At 41.3% G+C, this 18217-nt stretch overlaps 1 protein-coding gene across 7 annotated transcripts in view; it reads right to left on the bottom strand.

The window, feature by feature from the left end:
• LOC111861597 overlaps nucleotides 1–18217 on the bottom strand; it is a 36253-nt gene that overhangs the window by 3310 nt on the left and 14726 nt on the right. For 3 of the 7 annotated variants that reach the window (XM_023846289.2, XM_023846294.2, XM_033750379.1), the window contains 6 exons: nucleotides 17306–17508; nucleotides 16078–16213; nucleotides 15154–15265; nucleotides 11024–11156; nucleotides 8850–8974; nucleotides 5175–5402 (listed from right to left, as the gene is read on the bottom strand). In XM_023846289.2, coding sequence (XP_023702057.1) covers nucleotides 5175–5402; nucleotides 8850–8974; nucleotides 11024–11156; nucleotides 15154–15265; nucleotides 16078–16213; nucleotides 17306–17508 — 937 coding nt within the window. The other 4 variants (XM_023846290.2, XM_023846291.2, XM_023846292.2 and 1 more) reach the window with 4 other exon arrangements.

Genomic DNA, 18217 nt, shown 5'->3' with positions numbered 1-18217 from the left:
CCTGGCTTCCCCACCAATATTCTATATACATTCCTCATCTCCCCCATTTGTGCTACATGCCCTGCCCACCTGATCATCCTTGACTTGATCATTCTAATTATATTTGGAGAGTAANACAGTCACGTCAGCAAGTAGAGAAAGTGAGGGTGGGCAGACACATCGAACTTTCCCACGATATCAGAGAAATTCAGGAAAGAAAATGACGTTACATACGAGGTTGATGCATTTGTGCATGTCGTACTAAGCAAGGTATAAAAACAGTTGCTTTATGAGGAATTAGTTCGTACCATTGAATATTTGACGCAATGGACAAGGTGTCGCAGAAACCGATGTTGCTATAACCAAGTTTTACTGTATCTTGAAGGTGGTGGCCACCGTTCTCTATGCACTGATGCAACCGTTTTCTGAAGTTCCCCTCTGCATGTTCCAACATGTACATCGGAATTTGGGCTACTTCCTGCTGAATAACATTCTTCAGCTGAAGCAGGTTTGTGGGGCAATGTTTAGAAACCTCTGCCTTGAGGTATCCCCATAAAAAAATCACAGTGTGTTAGATCAGGTGAGTGCACTGCCCATGGGATGTCACCTTGAAGCGAGATGAGCCGTCTGGGGAACTTTGCCCTCAAAACTGTCATCGAAGCTCGGGCTGTGTGGGCCGCGGCACCATCCTGTTAGAACCAGACATTTCCTAGATGCATTTCTTCAAGAGCTGGTACAAAAAAGATCTCAAAATCGACTGCTGAACTGCCTTCACATTTTCTGGAGTCGTAACGGTCCGTTGTCGTCCTCATGATTTTTCCACCACACTCCCGGTTGTCCTAAAGTCCTCTACCCATAAAACAATCAATTTCCGGCTGGGAACAGGACCTCTAGGCTTAATTCCAATGTGAGTACGGAACGCACGCTGCACCGCCACGTAGGAATGGTTGTTCGAAAAATAGGCTTCGACAGCAAACGCACGCTGCTCACTTGTCCACCTCATGTTTCCTACTGAGGGGTATTAGACAGAAACTTCCGCGACTGCTGTGTTCGCAGAGCCTATCCCCACTTTTCTGCGACCTCCCCTCCCTTCACAATGCATCTTCACAAAAAGGAAGTTTCTGTGCCCAACCCTGTACAAACAGTGTCCTAAGTACCTTTGACTATTTTTCCACACAGGCACCACCCCGGTTCAGGCATTTGTCCAATCGCACCACTAGTTTGGAGATGCCGCTGTTGTAGAATTTGGCCGGTTGAGTGCAGAACCACCGCCGGAAAGCAGTTTTCACGTTGTCATCAGAAATGAACCTCTGGCCTGCCAGGAACTTCTTCAGTGGACCGAACACGTGGTAATCACTGGGGGTGAGGTCTGAACTATACAGTGCATGCTCCATAATCTCCTATCTGAACAACTGCAGTCGGGCAGTCCTGGTTGCCACATGAGACCTGGTGTTGTCATGGAGAAGAACCACATTGTCCACAAGAATCCCCTGGCATGACTGCAATCATTCAGATGGGAGATTATGGAGCATGCACTGTATAATCCAGACCTCGTCCCCAGTGATTACCATGTGTTCAGTCAACTGAAGAAGTTCCTGGCAGGCCAGAGGTTCATTTCTGACGAGCAAAAACCGCTGTCCAGCAGTGGTTCCACACTCAACCGGCCGAATTCTACAACAGCATCTCCAAACTAGTGGTGGGATCAGACAAATGTCTGAACCGGGGTGGTGACTATGTGGAAAAATAGTCAAGATACTTAGAACACTGTCTCTATTTTGATATCCCTGTGTGTGTATTACTGTGGCTGAAAAAAATAGGGGGAAAGACTTTTCGATTTGCCTTCATAACTAGACAATGTTATATAACCACACAGATGTTCTGCGATAACTGTGAGGCATCTGTTTGGAAACATGTGAATTAATTTTATATGGTTTACATTTTCAAACCCATAGTATTGTCACATGTTGGGTGTTTGTAATGCGACAAATAATTTTACGCCGTATTGAATGTAGCGAATTTATTCCACATTCGCTCGTACACTTATACAATTCACAATTACACAATTACTGCCATTAGCAGTATAAAAATTACTTCCTCTGCTTTCGGCGACTGCTAGACTTCAACTGCACTCGGTGACTTCACGATCCACACTGTGTTATTCCTGATCATACACTCTCTTCACATACTGCTCAGCCGGCTTTTTATACCATTCCCTCTTGATTGTGTCAACAGCGGTATCCCTGTTATGTCACAGTGGGAAGTGCCGGGGAAGGGGGTGGAGTGTTGACTGGCCTGTTACCGTAGCAGTGACAGCGCCCTGATGTTACGTCACCGCTGGTGGGGAGGGGGTGTCCTGCATAGCACAATACATCACAATGCTCCCTTCTTAAGGCTGTTTGTCCCGAATAGCCTAACGGTACATCCCTGTTCCTTTTCTTTGCAGGCTGTTCTCGTAATGACTTCTTCTTTTTGTCCAGCTATTCCTCTTGCAGCGACTATTCTCCAGCCGTTACATCCTCTGCTCCCCTCTTAGGAGTGTTCGTCCCGAGCAATTCCATGGTCCAGCATTCGTCAATCCACTGTATCACATTCACTCATCACTTTCATTCTCCATTCATGCCAGGGAGGCTGGTGTTTCTATATCACTGGTTCCTCCTCTATTCCTTGTTTCNTCATCACTTTCATTCTCCATTCATGCCAGGGAGGCTGGTGTTTCGGGGGGGTCGACCCTCCACAGTGTCCAGTTTTTGATGTTCTGTAACCTGCTGGAAATCTCTACTGCTTGTTGCTCGATATACAGCCCTAGGGTCTTCCTGAGGGTTCGGCTGGCTGTTCTCTCGTCCCCAAGATGCAGCCGCCGTCTTGTGTGTTCATTCTTCACTCCCATGCTGCCCTCCAGTTCCACCTGAAGTCTCCTCTTGCAACGTTGTTCCAAGTCTGGTTGTTCCTGACCATGTGTCCCTTGTGCCATGCCACTCCTGCATGGTGGGTCATCCTTCCAGGATTGGCGACACATTTCTTCTAGCACCCACCCTGATTTTGGGTCCGTTCTTTCTTGAAGGCATCTCTCCTGTGTCGTGCCACTGCTGCACAGCAGGATACCTTCCTGCAGGCGGCAGCCAACTTCATCCGGGATCCACAATCTCCTCGGGTCAGTTTCTTCGGCTCTCCACATCGCCCTGCAGCTTGCTTCTTGCCCCTATGCCTCCTCTTCTGTCCTTTGACTGGTTTCACTACGGCACCTTCGTTGGGACTTCTTGTTGTTCTGCTGCCTCAGGTTTCCTGTCCAGTGAGGTTAGCTGTTCTTCTCCTAGACGTGGCTCTATCTCCTGGCGGGCCATCATCTCTTCTTCTTCTACATGCGCCTCCATTGTTTCTTGGCAGGCCATCGTCTTTATGTCCATTTCAGGTTTGCTTTCGGCCACTATCTCCTTGTGGCTGGTGCCCATATTTTCTTGCATGCCTTTCGTCCTTGCTTTGATCACTTCCGTTTCTGCAGCCATCTCTTCTCGCCAAGCTTTTCTATCGGCATCTGCCTTCTCTTGGTTGGCGTCTAATTTTGCCATGAAATCTTCTTTGTCGGGTTTTCTTTCGGTGTCCATTTTTGCCAGGAAATCTTCTTCATTGGTTTTTCTATAGGCTCTGCCTTTGCCAGCATTTTGATTGATCGCTGCATATCTTGCTTCTCCATTTTTTTTTCTGTAGGACAACACTCAATGTACTTGTGAATTCAACAATTCCCCTTAAACTGAGGCGTGTTTCAGTTTGTAAACACTTCTGACACCAAATTGTCACGTGTTGGGTGTTTGTAACACAACAAATAACTTTACGCCATATTGAATGTAGCAAATTTATTCCACATTCGCTCGTACACTTACGCAATTCACAATTTTTATACCATTCCTTGTTGCCTGTGTCAACAGTGGTATCCCCTGTTATGTCACAGGGGGAAGTGTTGTTACGTCACCGTGGGGGTGGGGGCGGAGTGTTGACTGGCCTGTTACCGTAGCAGCGACAGTGCTCCAATGTTGTTATGTCACCGCTGGCGGGGGAGGGGGTGTCATGCATAGCGCAATACGTCACAATATTTACACCTATACAACCAACATTTGTTTTATTCTCCTGGAATGTTCAACATACATTACTTTTTACATCAGAAGGGGTTATTATGCCATGCCTGCTAACCAAGGATTAAAAAAAAATTTTTGTTCTTAGATTTTCATGATATATGTAAAGCATAACATTTGCTTTTGGGGTTCAGCTGCAACACTTCCAACAGTTATTCCACTGCTGTGTGTTACACAGCTGTTACCCAGTAATGACTGTTCTCTAGTTCCACTGTTCTTTGTTCTTTGCTATTTAGGTAATTTATCGAATACACATTCTAGTTCATCACAGAAGCTGTCCTTCATATCATCAGTTTTATCCTTTGTTAGGTCAAGAACATTCAGAACAATTATATCACAGCAGTGACCTCTCTCAGTATCATGTACAACATCCTATCACTAACAAACTCTACCCTCTTAACTGCTGTTATGATTCTCTTATGCATAAGAAAAAAAACTGTTCCTAATTGATCATTCTCAATCCCCTTTCAACAGAAAGATGTATATTTGTCTGCTGGTTCAGTGCCACCTCTGTCCCATCTGACTTTCTGTATTCCCACTACATCTAACTTATATTTTGATATTTCTTCCGTTAACTGTCATCAGCGAAACTGCCCTACAGAGACTTCTTACATTCCATGTACCAATAATGCTTATAACTCGTAAGTAAAAATGACTATAACAGTCTGACATGCACACTCTCTATATCACTATAACTATAGTGCACATGAAGTCTTCTGTTTGTTATTCTGTTGTCACTAGTTGTTGCTAGGAAATGGCTGCTAACCTCTGACTCCAAACACTGACCCAGTATTGACTTGTTTGTTTGTCCAGTTGGTTCTCACCAGACAATCTCAGCACAGACCATAGGGGAAACACTCCTTCCATCAATTCCTCTATTGCTGTGGAAGTTGGCTACCAATTGATGCATCTATTCAATAAACTATTCCAGCTTTCAGCCATCATGTCACAACAACATGAAACATAATGCTGTGGCTATCTGGAACCATGTGAACTATAACTATGGATGAATTTGCTTGTGAACATTTTACAACTCAATTTATACATAATTACCCAAAATACACATACCTTTCAGAGATACACCTTCTAATTTGTCTGCATGCTACCTGAGTCAGTCTGAACAGCCATATGTACAGGAAGACAAGTTTTGGGGCCCCAGATACTAAATTTATCACTGATGATTCACTTGACAGACGGCTGTTCTCAGTACTGATCACACAAACCCTTTCTATCAGAGGACATCTCTGTAATGCCATGAACAGTCTGTCTGTTACTAAGATATTAGGCTGCTCAATTCTGTAAGTAAACATGAAATTTCTGCACATTATTTCCAATAATACAGATTCATTAGATAAAAACCTTAAAGTTACACATAATCACCATGTTCATAATTCCTGACAGGTAAACAGGTTTGCAATCTATAACCACACATTCACACATTCCAACTGTTCATCAGCAAACTGAAAGCTAAACATGGATTCCATGTGCTACTGCACCGATGCTTCAGACTGTATATGAAATTACCTAACAAAAGGTGCGTATCTTTCAAAGATCTATCATCACACAATTTCAACTGGTCACAAACCAATGTACAAAACATGAACTCTGAGTCTGTTACAGAACCAGGATTTCAGCCTTTATTTAAAAGGAATTAAACAGATATACTAATATATTGATCTCTTAAACTTCATGCTTTTCTGCCAATATGAAAAGTTTCATTAACTTCAAAGAAATTTTCCACCTCAGCAGGGTTTGAGGAATGCCGGGTAAATGTGCTGCAAAAAAAAAACAAAAAAAACATGACACACGATGATGCAAAAGGTTTTGTGATGCCAACTCAATGGAAGCGACAATCAGTTTTCTCCATCTTCATAGACCACCATCTGCGTGTGTCAACACACACATATACCAAACATTCATTTGGGATATTGGGTTTTCAAACTTTATCCATCGTCCTGGTTTTTAAGATAACTAAGAAAAAACACGACGTTTTGGAAACTGGATCTGTTTCCGTCCTCAGGTGAGGTAAAACACCTATTCTGTTGGGTCCCATGGCTAAGTCAATGAGAGCTCTCATGGACTTAGCCTGGTCTCAGGTGTTTATAACCTTTGTGTATTGTGACATCGGTTGTCCAGTGATTGAGGCTACCTCTTTCTAAAGGACCCAACAGAATAGGTGTTTTACCTCACCTGAGGACGGAAACAGATCCAGTTTCCGAAATGTCGTGTTTTTTCTTAGTTATTTTAAAAACCAGGACGATGGATAAAGTCCGAAAACCCAATATCTCTGTGTGTTATACACCATTGTCAGAATCCTATAGTAACTACAAGCATTCATTTGTCAGACGTTTCAATGAAAGCAGACCCAGGAACCAACACAGGTGTGTGAATGCTTAGAGGCACATCAACATCCATGGCTATACATGCCTGTATAGAAATCAAACGAGAAAACCTTTTAACACAGGATAAAATTTACTAAGAATAGACTTGTATTACTCTGTAATATGGTCCAGCACTTGGTAAAAGATTTAATAAGAACAACGATAAATATTATGTTAAAAATCTTTATAAACCAGCCTGCATACAGGGATTTTTGGACATACATTGGCTTTATGTGTCATATGTCTTTCCCTCCTGGTCTAGAAAACATAAAATTCATTGCCCTGAACATGCAACACCCTCTATTCGCTAAAGTCGGCACTAAGTTCACCGACAAGCCGTGGTCACTTGGTCGGTATAGTTCACTTGCGGACTGAAACCACAGAGTTTGTTTTGTTTGATATCTTTCTCTAGATCTTTCAGTTCAAATGTTATGAACCATGCAGCCACCATCTTGACAGTAACAATTTGAGAACAGGTTTTCACATTCACATCAGATTTTCCTTGCAATGAAATTACTGGGCATGTAGGAGCCATGATGAAAAGAGCCTTTTACCAAAACTGTAACAGCCTGTCAATGTGGGCAGAAAGAGGAAACAGACATGTAAATATTGTTATGTGCCAGCATGGGGACCTCTGATATGGACTACTCAAGAAATACCTCATAGGTGTTGCCTTTGTAGGATATGATGACAGTTTCAATCCTAATGTCAAATTTCAATAGTCCCATATACGATGGGGTACCCAAAAGAAACACTAATTTTTCTGTGGGCAGAACTTTTGTAGTACCGTGTTTTGCCGCTATGAGCGCATAGAGCTAACATTCCTGAGTTGATAAGCTGATTACGTTGCTTCAGAAGGTAAGGACTAGTTTCGGCAGAGTTTATAGTGACAACTATTTTGTGTGATCGTCGTTTTTGCAATGGCTGATTTTCGTGAACAGCGTGCGGCAGTGAAATTCTGCTTTTTGCTCAGGAAAAGTGGAACAGAAACTCTTGAAATGTTAAAAACGGCGTACAAGGACGATGCTATGGGGAAAACTCAAGTTTTGAGTGGTTTTCCCGTTTCAAAAAAGGTGAAATGTCAATTGATGACAAACCTCATTCTGGTTGTCCTTCCACGGCCCGAACACATGAAAATGTTGAAAAAATTCGTGAAATCATCAAGGAAGATCGACGACAGACCATTGAAGAAATTGTGGAGCTGTTGGGAGTGACTTGGAGCTCAGTTCAGCGAATTTTGACAGAAGATTTGGGAATGAAAAATGTGGCTGCGAAATTTGTGCCACAACTGCTGACTGTTGAACAAAAACATGGTCGCGTGGAAGCATGCTGTGCTTTGAAAGAAGAGTCCCGAAATGATCAAAACTTTTTTTAAAAAATTATCACCGGTGACAAAACCTGGTGCTATGCTTACGATCCTGAAACAAAGCAACAATCAAGCCAGTGGAAGACTTCAAGTTCGCCTTGCCCCAAGAAAGCTCGTCAGGTGAAATCAAACATGAAAACAATGCTGGTTTGTTTTCTGATGTGAGAGGAGTTGTCCATTCAGAGTTTGTTCCACAGGCTCAGACAGTTAACCAGGCTTTCTACTTGGAAGTTTTGAAAAGATTACGCAACAGTTTGTGGCGGAAGCAGCCACATTTGTGGCAGCCGGGTGACTGGTTTTTCCATCATGACAATGACCCTGCTCACACAGCCCTGTCTGTACAACAATTCTTGACCAAAAATGGTATGACCCCTGTTCCTCACCCTCCATACTCACCCGATCTTGCCCCGTGCGACTTTTTTTTTGTTTCCTCGAATGACAAGAGACATGAAAGGAAAGCGTTTTGCTGATGTTGCTGAGGCGAAGGAAAAAACGATGAAGGCGCTGTCAAGCATCTCAAAAGATGAATTTAGACAATGTTTTGAAAAATGGAATAAAAGACTAGACAAGTGTATTAGTCTAAGTGGAGAGTACTTTGAAGGAGATTGAAGGTTTGTGCTTAAAATTTGAATAAATAAGTTTAAAGAAAATAAGTTCAGTTTCTTTTGGGTACCCCTTCGTACTTTCCTGCACACATTATGATACACAATTTTCATCAAGATTGTTTCTGATTCGGTAAAATGTTGGCAATCCTACTTAGCAGATACTGAAACATTTCTATGCTATTCATGAATTGTAGTAGAGGTGCTGCACAGAAAATTTTATGAAAACCTGAAGAGGGACACTCAGACAAATGTGTGTATTCTCCTCACGGTGCAGTTCACCATAGAAGTCAATTTATTTTCAGTGTGGAACACAGTGTAGGCACGACTAACTACAGATATATATTAATGCTTTCATTCAAAGAGACAAAGACATTATTACACATGTACTTACCTAAAATCTCTCAAATTCTTGCAACATTTCAGAGCACTGCAGAGTTCAAACAAGTAGTTGCAGTTCCCCCTGAGACCAAGATTTTTTAGTGAAATACTTTCCAGATTCTCACAAGACTTGAAAATCTGAAATAAAATCGATTTTCACAGACTAGAGTGGCACAAGCATGTACATGCACACTCTCTCTCTGCAATACATCTGACTCCGCTTTAATTACGTGCTGTAAATTCTGGTTTTAATGGAACATAAAGTGGTGCAGAATGCACTTAAATTTTTTAACTGTCAATTTCAGTCACTAATGTTAATATTTTGGTGGATTACGTATTTAACACTGCTTTCAGTATCAATATCATATAGCATTGCAAGGCCAGACAACTGATGAATACTGGACTTCAAAGGGTGTGGAAGGAAGTGGTCACTGCCTAAACAGATTACTGTACTATCCTAGCATTTGCCTTAAGGAACTAAGGAAAATCTTGAAAAACTTCAGTCAGAACAGCCAGTGACCTAGATGAGATTCAAACTGACCACCTTTAAATAATGAGCCTACAGTGTTACCTCTAGACCGACCTGCTTAGTGCCTATGTTAATATAAAGGAATTGGTGAGAAGTCCCCTGCCCCGAATTTAATATGATTAACACACAAAAAGTCGTACGGGAATTGGCATTGCTGAAATACTGTGATGCTCAACACAGTACAAGAATGTACAAAACTGAATGATAAAAGGAGAGAATTTTAAGTAAATGAAATTAAACTAAAACTGCGGTAGCTGAATCCGGATTTTTGGCCATGCTAATATCAAAACCTGTTACTGCAAATGATCCTGGGCAAGCTGCATCTATCCCACATCCCCAAAACTTATCTCCCTTAGCTAAGGCCTGTCTTAATATTATACTCCTATTACATTCTTGATCTTCATAGTGGATGTCTTACAACAGGTTTCTCCACCAAAACTCTCCACACACTCCTTATATTACAAAACTGCAGTGACACTGCAGTTGAAACCTGAGGAGCACCATCCTTAGTTCATGTCACGGCTCAATACATTATTAATACAAAGTTACTACATTCTATTTTCACCATACAGTACAAACAATAACAGCTACACCGGACGTCTCATTGGACACACAGGATTTTTCTTCTGTAGGGCTGCTTACTCAGGAGCTGGGATAGCGTAGTCGGTATAGCACCTGGCTATGGGCTGGATGACCAAGGGGTTGGAGTTCGAGTCCTGGTAGGGCCAAGAATTTTTACTTCTCCAATCATCCAGACCAGCTCTGGGGTCCACCCAACCTCATATACAACAGGTATCAGGAGCTTTTTCCCGGGGGTAAAGCGGCCAGGGTGTGAAGCTGACCACTCACCTCCATCATGTGCTGAGGTCAAGAAAATGAGGATCTATACATCCATTCCCCCATACGTCTTCATGACTTAGCACTTAATTAGTTAAGCACAGGGACAACTTTACCTTACCTAGGGTTGCCTATTCAACGGATGATGTACCCTCAACAATGTTTTAGAGAGACAACAGGAACAGAGAGCATAGATGCACTACAGTTAAAACTCAGACTATTTTAGGGCCTCCAAGTAAACTGATATACAGTTATAATATGTCAGGATATGTACGGTGAATTTTCTTGAGGGTTCACTCTGGTGAAGTCAGGCACACTTCTTACATCCAGTAGGCCAACCTATAATATGTAAGTTAATTTCACAGCTGAAATGTCTGGAAAATTAATTGTATTAAGCAATAAGAATAAAGTTACAGAGAATGAGTTTTATATACAGGATGTGGAAGAATTTATCAGATGATTTGAAATTGATGCCAAATGCATATGCCAGCAGAGAACATGCTGATTGTTGTGGCTGTGTAGAAAGCAGTTCAAAGCCTATTGGTTGTCATGGAGCATTAGTCATGTGAGCATCATGCAACTGCTGTGCACAGCTTTTTTAAAAATAACGATTCAGCTACTCAGACACAATGTAAATTTAGGAAGCACTTTAATATTGAAAGAAATGGTAAGGTTCCAAGAAGCCAAATCATTTTAAATTGGGTAAGCTAGTTCAAGTCAAAATGTTTTGCATGTGGAATGGGTAGCCTCTAACATAGGCATTTAAGCTATCCCCCAGTACCTGTGATATACTAAGATTTCATTATATATATCACACTTACCTGCATGAAAAAGTTCCCAGACCGAACACACTTTAGCCCCTCCAGTTTGAGCCGACGGAGGTTTTTCCATTTTGAAAACAGCACAAATGATGATTCCTGATGTTTAGAACAGGTGTGTTCATTCTCTGATCCACTGAAAACACAAATGTGTTACATTCACACCCCTTCCAAAAGCCAACCATGGTTGTCCACATCACTGGCAACAATGACAACACACACATACATGCATGCATGGGGCACATAGACAGCAAAGTGATTTCATAAGCCTTCTTTTATTCTTTTAAATTAAGGAACGTAGGCTAAAATATAGATACTATTGCTTGTGTGAAATTCATTTTTAACCACAGTATCTCATTATGACACATGAAATGAAAGTTAGGAATTCAAACATTTTCAGAACAAGCACTTTCATGATGTTATAATCATCATTATATCGAGGTTACAATGTAGTTCATAAAAGTACCTGCCTACCTACTTAATCTAATCTAATCTCATCTGATCTAACCTAAACTAATCGTACCCTACGAACAGATCCACCCACACAAAACATTGTTTTCAGTCATTTTAAACAATGAGACAACATAACATGCCTTCCTGCTTTTTTGTACTCTATGCAATGTTGTGTCAGAGTTAATGATGTAAAATTGTGAAGAATTATAATGAAATGTTGAAGAGTTTGTGAGATGGTTATTTAGGTTTGTGGACTGTTGTTGGAGCCAAGGCACATTTTAATGACCGAGGAAGATCCTGTGTTCACCAATGTGAGCTGGCTCCCCATTCCTCAAAGTCATTACCAGATGGCTCATAGTGAGCAACTACGTCCACCTTAACCCAGTGAGTGAAGTGTAGTGAGGTAAGGTGAGTAAGGGGAAGTGTGGTTACACAAAGTCACACATCAACTGAGAAATAACGGTTGACTGTAAAATTAGTTTTAAAAAATTTAGGGGGATGGAAATAAAAACATGACATTCAATTTACAGAACTGAAAAACCCACAAAACCTTACTTAAGACTGCAAGTATTGCAGGTGCTAATCACTATATGACAGATATATCATTCCTACATATACATACATAAATAATTGTGTTTCAGAATTTAATTACAGAATCTGCTTCAGAGCCTCCTAATCTCAGTAATAGCATTTTACCGTAACACTTCGCGGACTGCACGCCTAGGCCTAGGCGTTTGGGTTTTAAACGTGGCAGACCGGTCACCTAGATTTAGGCTTTTAGGACACGTTATGTTGCAACACACTATTCCTTCCTTTTGTGGCCAGGTGTCTGTAAAAGTACTGCGTAGCTGACCTTCGGAATGTTTGTTTTCTGAGTCAGCAACGTGACCACTCTCTATTCCCCTCTCACTCTAAAGAAAAGTCCCTTTGTTCAAGTCGAAGCTTCTATGTGTGAGGCAAGATATTCTCAGTGTCAACATGGCTCAGAGACGAAGCAGTTCAAGGCCGTGTGAGCTCTCGGAGAAGAAGAAATCTGTGATTTGATCTCCGATGAGTTATCTGATTTGCCAACTGCTTCGTCTTCTGATAGCTAGGGCAGTGTCGGTGGCAGTGACAGGGGCCGCCAAAATATTGTGACCAGAAGAGAAAATGAAAGTGACGGTGAGAGCTCTGATGAAAGTGCGAGTGCTAGCATTGCGGGGACAGCCACATGGAGTAAAGTGGACAAAACACCCACTTTGGGAAAGTTTACTGGTGATCCAGGGGTGAGACAAATGCCATTGGACCCTACGCAAATGTCTGAAGTAGCTGAACTGTTTTCTGGAGATAGTTTCTTTGACATGTTGTGTCAGGAGACCAACAGATACTATCTCCAACACCGTGAGGCGTACGACTACCTATAAGGTGTTGAAGTATGTGGATGTCACTTCAGCAGAAATGAAAAAATTTTTGGCAATAATCATTCTAATGGGGTGTACAAAGAGGAATAATTTGAAAGACTATTGGTCCACTGATCCATTTTTAGAAATTCCCATTTTCGGAAAACTCATGAGTCGTAAGAGATTTGAACAGATATGGTGGTGTTTGCATTTCAATAATAATGAACTGCAACCACAATCAATGGGCAGGCTTTTCAAAATTCAGCCCTTATTAGACTTTTTCGTTGAGAAATTTCAGACAGTTTATAAGCCAGAGCAGCAACTGTCTTTGGACGAATCTGTGATTCCTTGGAGGGGAAGGCTTCGTTTTCGAACGTATAATACTGGGAAACTGACAAAGAATGGCCTACTTGTTCGTGTAGTCACAGAAAGCACTTCAGGCTATATTGGAAATTTAGAAATTTATTCCGGTGAAGGCAAGAAATTGCAAGAAACTATTGTTTCCATTTTGGATCCTATCTGGATCAAAATTATCACGTTTATCAAGATAATTTTTATAACAGTGTGGCAACTGCAGAATACCTACTTTCAAGGAAAGTACGTATTTGTGGTACAATTAGGGTGAACAGAGGCCTTCCTCCAGATCTGAAAGAGGAATGTAAATCCCTGAAACATGGTGACACCACATTCAGGAGGAAGGGGGACATTCTTCTTCAGTCCTGGAGGGATACTCGTGTTGTGAATATGATATCCACTATTCACAATTCGAGCATGGTCGATCTTCAAAGATGACATGGGCAAGTGAAGAAGAAGCCTCTTTGTATTTCTCAGTACAATATGTTCATGAAGGGAGTTGATAAGAGCCGACCAATACTTGGCCTATTATTCCCTTCCTAGGAAAACAGTAAAATGGACGAAGAAAGTTGCCTTGTGGCTTATAAATTGTGCCCTTTTCAATTCATTTTTTGTTTTCAAAGAGCTAAACGAAAATTCAACTTTGAAATACAAGGCATTTCTCATGAATGTGGCAAAAGCCTGGGCTACAGACCTCACAGTGGCGGCAGAACCTGCGTCAGACACAGATGTAGTACGACCAGGATCATCTACTCCCACCCCATGGAGGCCTCATATGGAACCCCCTGGGCGACTCTTGGGTGATATGCAGAAACATACCCTCATGAAAATTGTGATGAGCGAACAATCGATGGGGAAGTATCCTTCTAGGCAGTGCCGTGTGTGCGCTGTGCACAAGAAGCGAAGCAAAACTTCCTATGTCTGCAGGTTCTGCGTCATGCCTCTTCACAGAGGGGAAGGTTTCCAGAAATATCACACTCTGAAGCACTTCTAGGAGCTCTGGTAAGTCTTCTCCAAAAATTTTAGTTCATAAAATTAATTAGGAGATTTTATATTAATTTTTAAAGTGAACAGTGCACAAGTTAGGGTAGTAGGTTTAAAAACGCCGGTCCCCAGGACAATTTAAATATTTAAATCACCGGTCCACGAAGTGTTAACATGTGCCAATGACATAAGATGGTGAGGTGTGTTAGGTAAATTAAAGTAACATGAATTGACTTAAACAGGCAAAAGGATTTATATCAGGACCCTCTGCCAAAAGAATGAGGGACCTGTTAAAACTAAACAGAGATCGATTAAGATGGGTGGTAGGATTACTTATTGGACACTGCCAACTAAAAGGGCACCTTTTCAAACTGGGGCTGACAGATGACCCAACTTGTGAAAGGTGCCTACAAGAAGATTGTTCAGCCACACATATCTTATGTGATTGTGAGGCTATAACTTATCTAAGATATCAGCCGTGCCATAGCTCAAGCGGTTAGTCGCTGGCTTCCCACTGCGGTGGCCTGGGTTCGATCCCGGGTCTGGTCAAGTGGGATTCATGGTGGACAAAGTGGCCCTGGCGCAGGTTTTCTCCGAGTACTTCGGTTTCCCCTGCTAATCTTCATTCCAGCAACTGCTCCACAATCACCCTCATCTATCATCTGGGGCTGGTACAATAGGCCAGAAGTGGCCACAGCACAAGGGACTTAGTCCCACCCCACTAGCAATAAAAAATACCTAAGATATCACCACCTAGGTAAATTCTTCATAGAACCAAGTGACTTTCATGACACCCCGATAAATAAAGTCCTACATTTCATTGGAAGTGTAGGATTAATAAAGGGTTAATCCAAAGGGGAAGCACAATAGATCATTGAAGGTTGCAGTGCAAGGGCCAGTTTCTATGAGTCACCCCTCATACTCATACTCAAAGCTACATGCATTAAAAGTCTGATGGTTTACCAGCGAAAACATGGAGTAAACTCAAATTCTTCAATATTAGGGCATGTCTCAACAACTACTTGAATTATATCATGTGATTCCGACGTCTGGCTGCTGTCTGACCCTTCCTTTTCTAAAACAATCATGGAAATGAAACATTAATTCATTCACCAAGTATAAAACAAGACTGGAAACAGTGTATTCCATGATGTAGTATACAAAAGTCTCAAGTGTTCCTTGCAACTTATTGAACTTACTTTCAACTGGTTTATAAATGACATTTCTGCAAAACACAAAGTGTATCAGATAAAATGAGAAAAATTCATATTTCAAAAGCATTATAATGTACAATACCAAAGTCCAATAACATCTGCGAACCAGTTTATGATACACCTACAGATGGAGAAGTCCATTTATGGCATTATATAAAGTATGCTTTGTGTAGCTGGTCAATATAGCTAGAAATCCAAATGAGTGTCAAATTTTATGCAAAGACCTTTCATATAAAATGTCACCAGAACCTGAATAGTAGTTCATAACAAACAGTGAACTCCAATTTATCTTGTATCCAAGTATCTGAAGGAGCAAGAATGCAGGGACAGAAGGGAAAATTTAGCACAGCCATGAAACCTCCCTTGCACATTTGCTGTTGCATGAAAAGTCTGAGGATGGAGTGAAAAAATAACATATATAGTGAAACAGTTTTGGCAAAAATGTATATGTACCTGAAGATGGCTGTGTACAGCTCAAGATGTATCATTAAGAAATCTATATGAGACAAGAATACATGTTGTATTTGAGTCTGTAATACATATGTAAAAGACTCATCCATAAATGAATCAGTGCCAGGTGGGAAAATAACTGCATTCCAAAGAAACTCTTGTTTATTCAGAAGCCTAAACATATATCAGTGGAAATGTATGTATTATTATATGTATAATGTACCTCTAATAATGCATATAGGTAATGCCAGTTTACGGAGGTTCTTCTGAGAGCATACGCTCCGTATGTCTGTCATACAATACATTACATTCAGCTCCTCCAAGTTGGTGAGCAAACTCCATAAAGAATCCCACTTCACCTAGGCACATGAATATAATCTGAATTAAAGCAGAAACATGTTATGGCATTTATTAACAAATCTGGAGTATCACACATTATTGTATATGGATGCTAGTGATAATTACATTCAGTACCTTATATGACCAGGTACAATATCACAAGGACTAAGATATGTGCCTACATCTGGTTACCACTGGTGCCTAAAGAGTGATTTTACAGCTGTAGGTCCGTGGCCTCCAGCAAGAGGATCACGCTGTACTGTCACATTAAGATTCTAAGTAATGTCCTGCGTGACACCACTTTAAACTTAGAAATCTGTCTCTACTGTATTGTCACGTGTCTTGAGTTCGAATCTTGTTCGTCACGTGTGTAAGTCCAAATCCCACTTCTGAAACACCAGTTGTCACGTGTTGGGTGTATAACGCGACAAATAACTTCACGCCTAAGTGAATATAGCGAATTTTATTCCACATTCGCTCTTACAATCACACAATTACTGCCATTGGCATATCACAGTATCACAGATACTGTACTGCAAGTAACTGGTAACTGACTCATAACTAGAGAACTGGAGAACTGACTGCTGGCTAACTCGGAACTCTCCACTGGGTAAATGGAGAACTCTGATCACACACTCCCTCTGAATAGTCTTCACTGCTCCGTATCTAGCCTCGTTCCGGACAACACAGAAAACAGCCACGTAATAGGCAACACTGTTGTCTGGCGCCGTGTTGTTAGCAACAATATCGGGAGTGGTTTACTGCTGCCTAGCAACCGCGGTATCCCTCGGCGACGTCACCGTTGGGCGGGTAGACAAAGGAGTGTTGACTTGCCTGTTACCTTAGTAACGACAGCAATCCGATAGCGTTACATAACCGCTGGCGGGGGGAGGGGTGTCGCTGCATAGCGCAACATGTCACAGTATTTTTGTGTGTGTGGGGGGGAGAATATATAGTAAATTAAGAAAGTGAACATAGTGTCCTGGCTTCCGATGAGGGATTTTACTTCCATTTCTAATACAGTATATGGATTTCAGAACAAATGAATGTATGTATTCATATATTGATTTAGATTCATGTATTAAGATTATTACAAGGCATACACTACTCACTTTCATGCATAATGAGTTCAAAATAAACTTCTTCACGGTTTGGCTCGGGCTCTCAAAAGCAGACTCTAGCTGATGAAAACCTCCTTTAGACCATGATAAATGCTCGAGTTTTGGACAGTCTTCAGGCTTACTTCTTATATCTATCTGAGATAATACAAGTGTTGCAGCTTCAGATACATCTACAGATAAATCACCTGCCCATCCTAAATAAAATGTTAAACAAGAAAACAAATATGTAACAAGTGGGGCAGCCCTGAAAAATCCATAGGCTATTTAATGACAAAACATTTCATTATTACTAAAATGTCTGTTGAAAATTTGATGGAAAAACTTGACAATTCTCACCTCTAGCTAATGTTTCCATGCACAATCTTTTATCTTGATCTGAAACCAAGAACAACTGTCCTGGTGAGGGCCAGCAGCAATTTACTGGACTGGACTGTATCATTATATGAGGGGGTATCCAAAAGAAACCGAACATATTTTTTTTTAAACTTATTTATTCAAATTTTAAGCACAAACCTTCAATCCCCTTCAAAGTACTCTCCACTTACACCAATACACTTGTCTAGTCTTTTATTCCATTTTTCAAAACATTGTCTAAATTCATCTTTTGAGATGCTTGACAGCGCCTCCATCGTTTTTTCCTTCACCTCAGCAACATCAGCAAAACGCTTTCCTTTCATGTCTCTTTTCATTCAAGGAAACAAAAAAGAAAATCACACGGGGCAAGGTCGGGTGAGTATGGAGGGTGAGGAACAGGGGTCATACCATTTTTGGTCAAGAATTGTCGTACAGACAGGGCTGTGTGAGCAGGGGCATTGTCATGATGGAAAAACCAGTCACCCGACTGCCACAAATCTGGCCGCTGAGCTCCAAGTCACTCCCGACAGCTCCACAATTTCTTCAATG

This window comes from Cryptotermes secundus, unplaced genomic scaffold, assembly GCF_002891405.2.
Source record: "Cryptotermes secundus unplaced genomic scaffold, Csec_1.0 scaffold2489, whole genome shotgun sequence".
In the NCBI taxonomy this organism is placed as follows: Eukaryota; Metazoa; Arthropoda; class Insecta; order Blattodea; family Kalotermitidae; genus Cryptotermes; species Cryptotermes secundus.
Note: the sequence above shows the minus strand (reverse complement) of the source record. Positions and strands in the feature narration are given on the sequence as shown.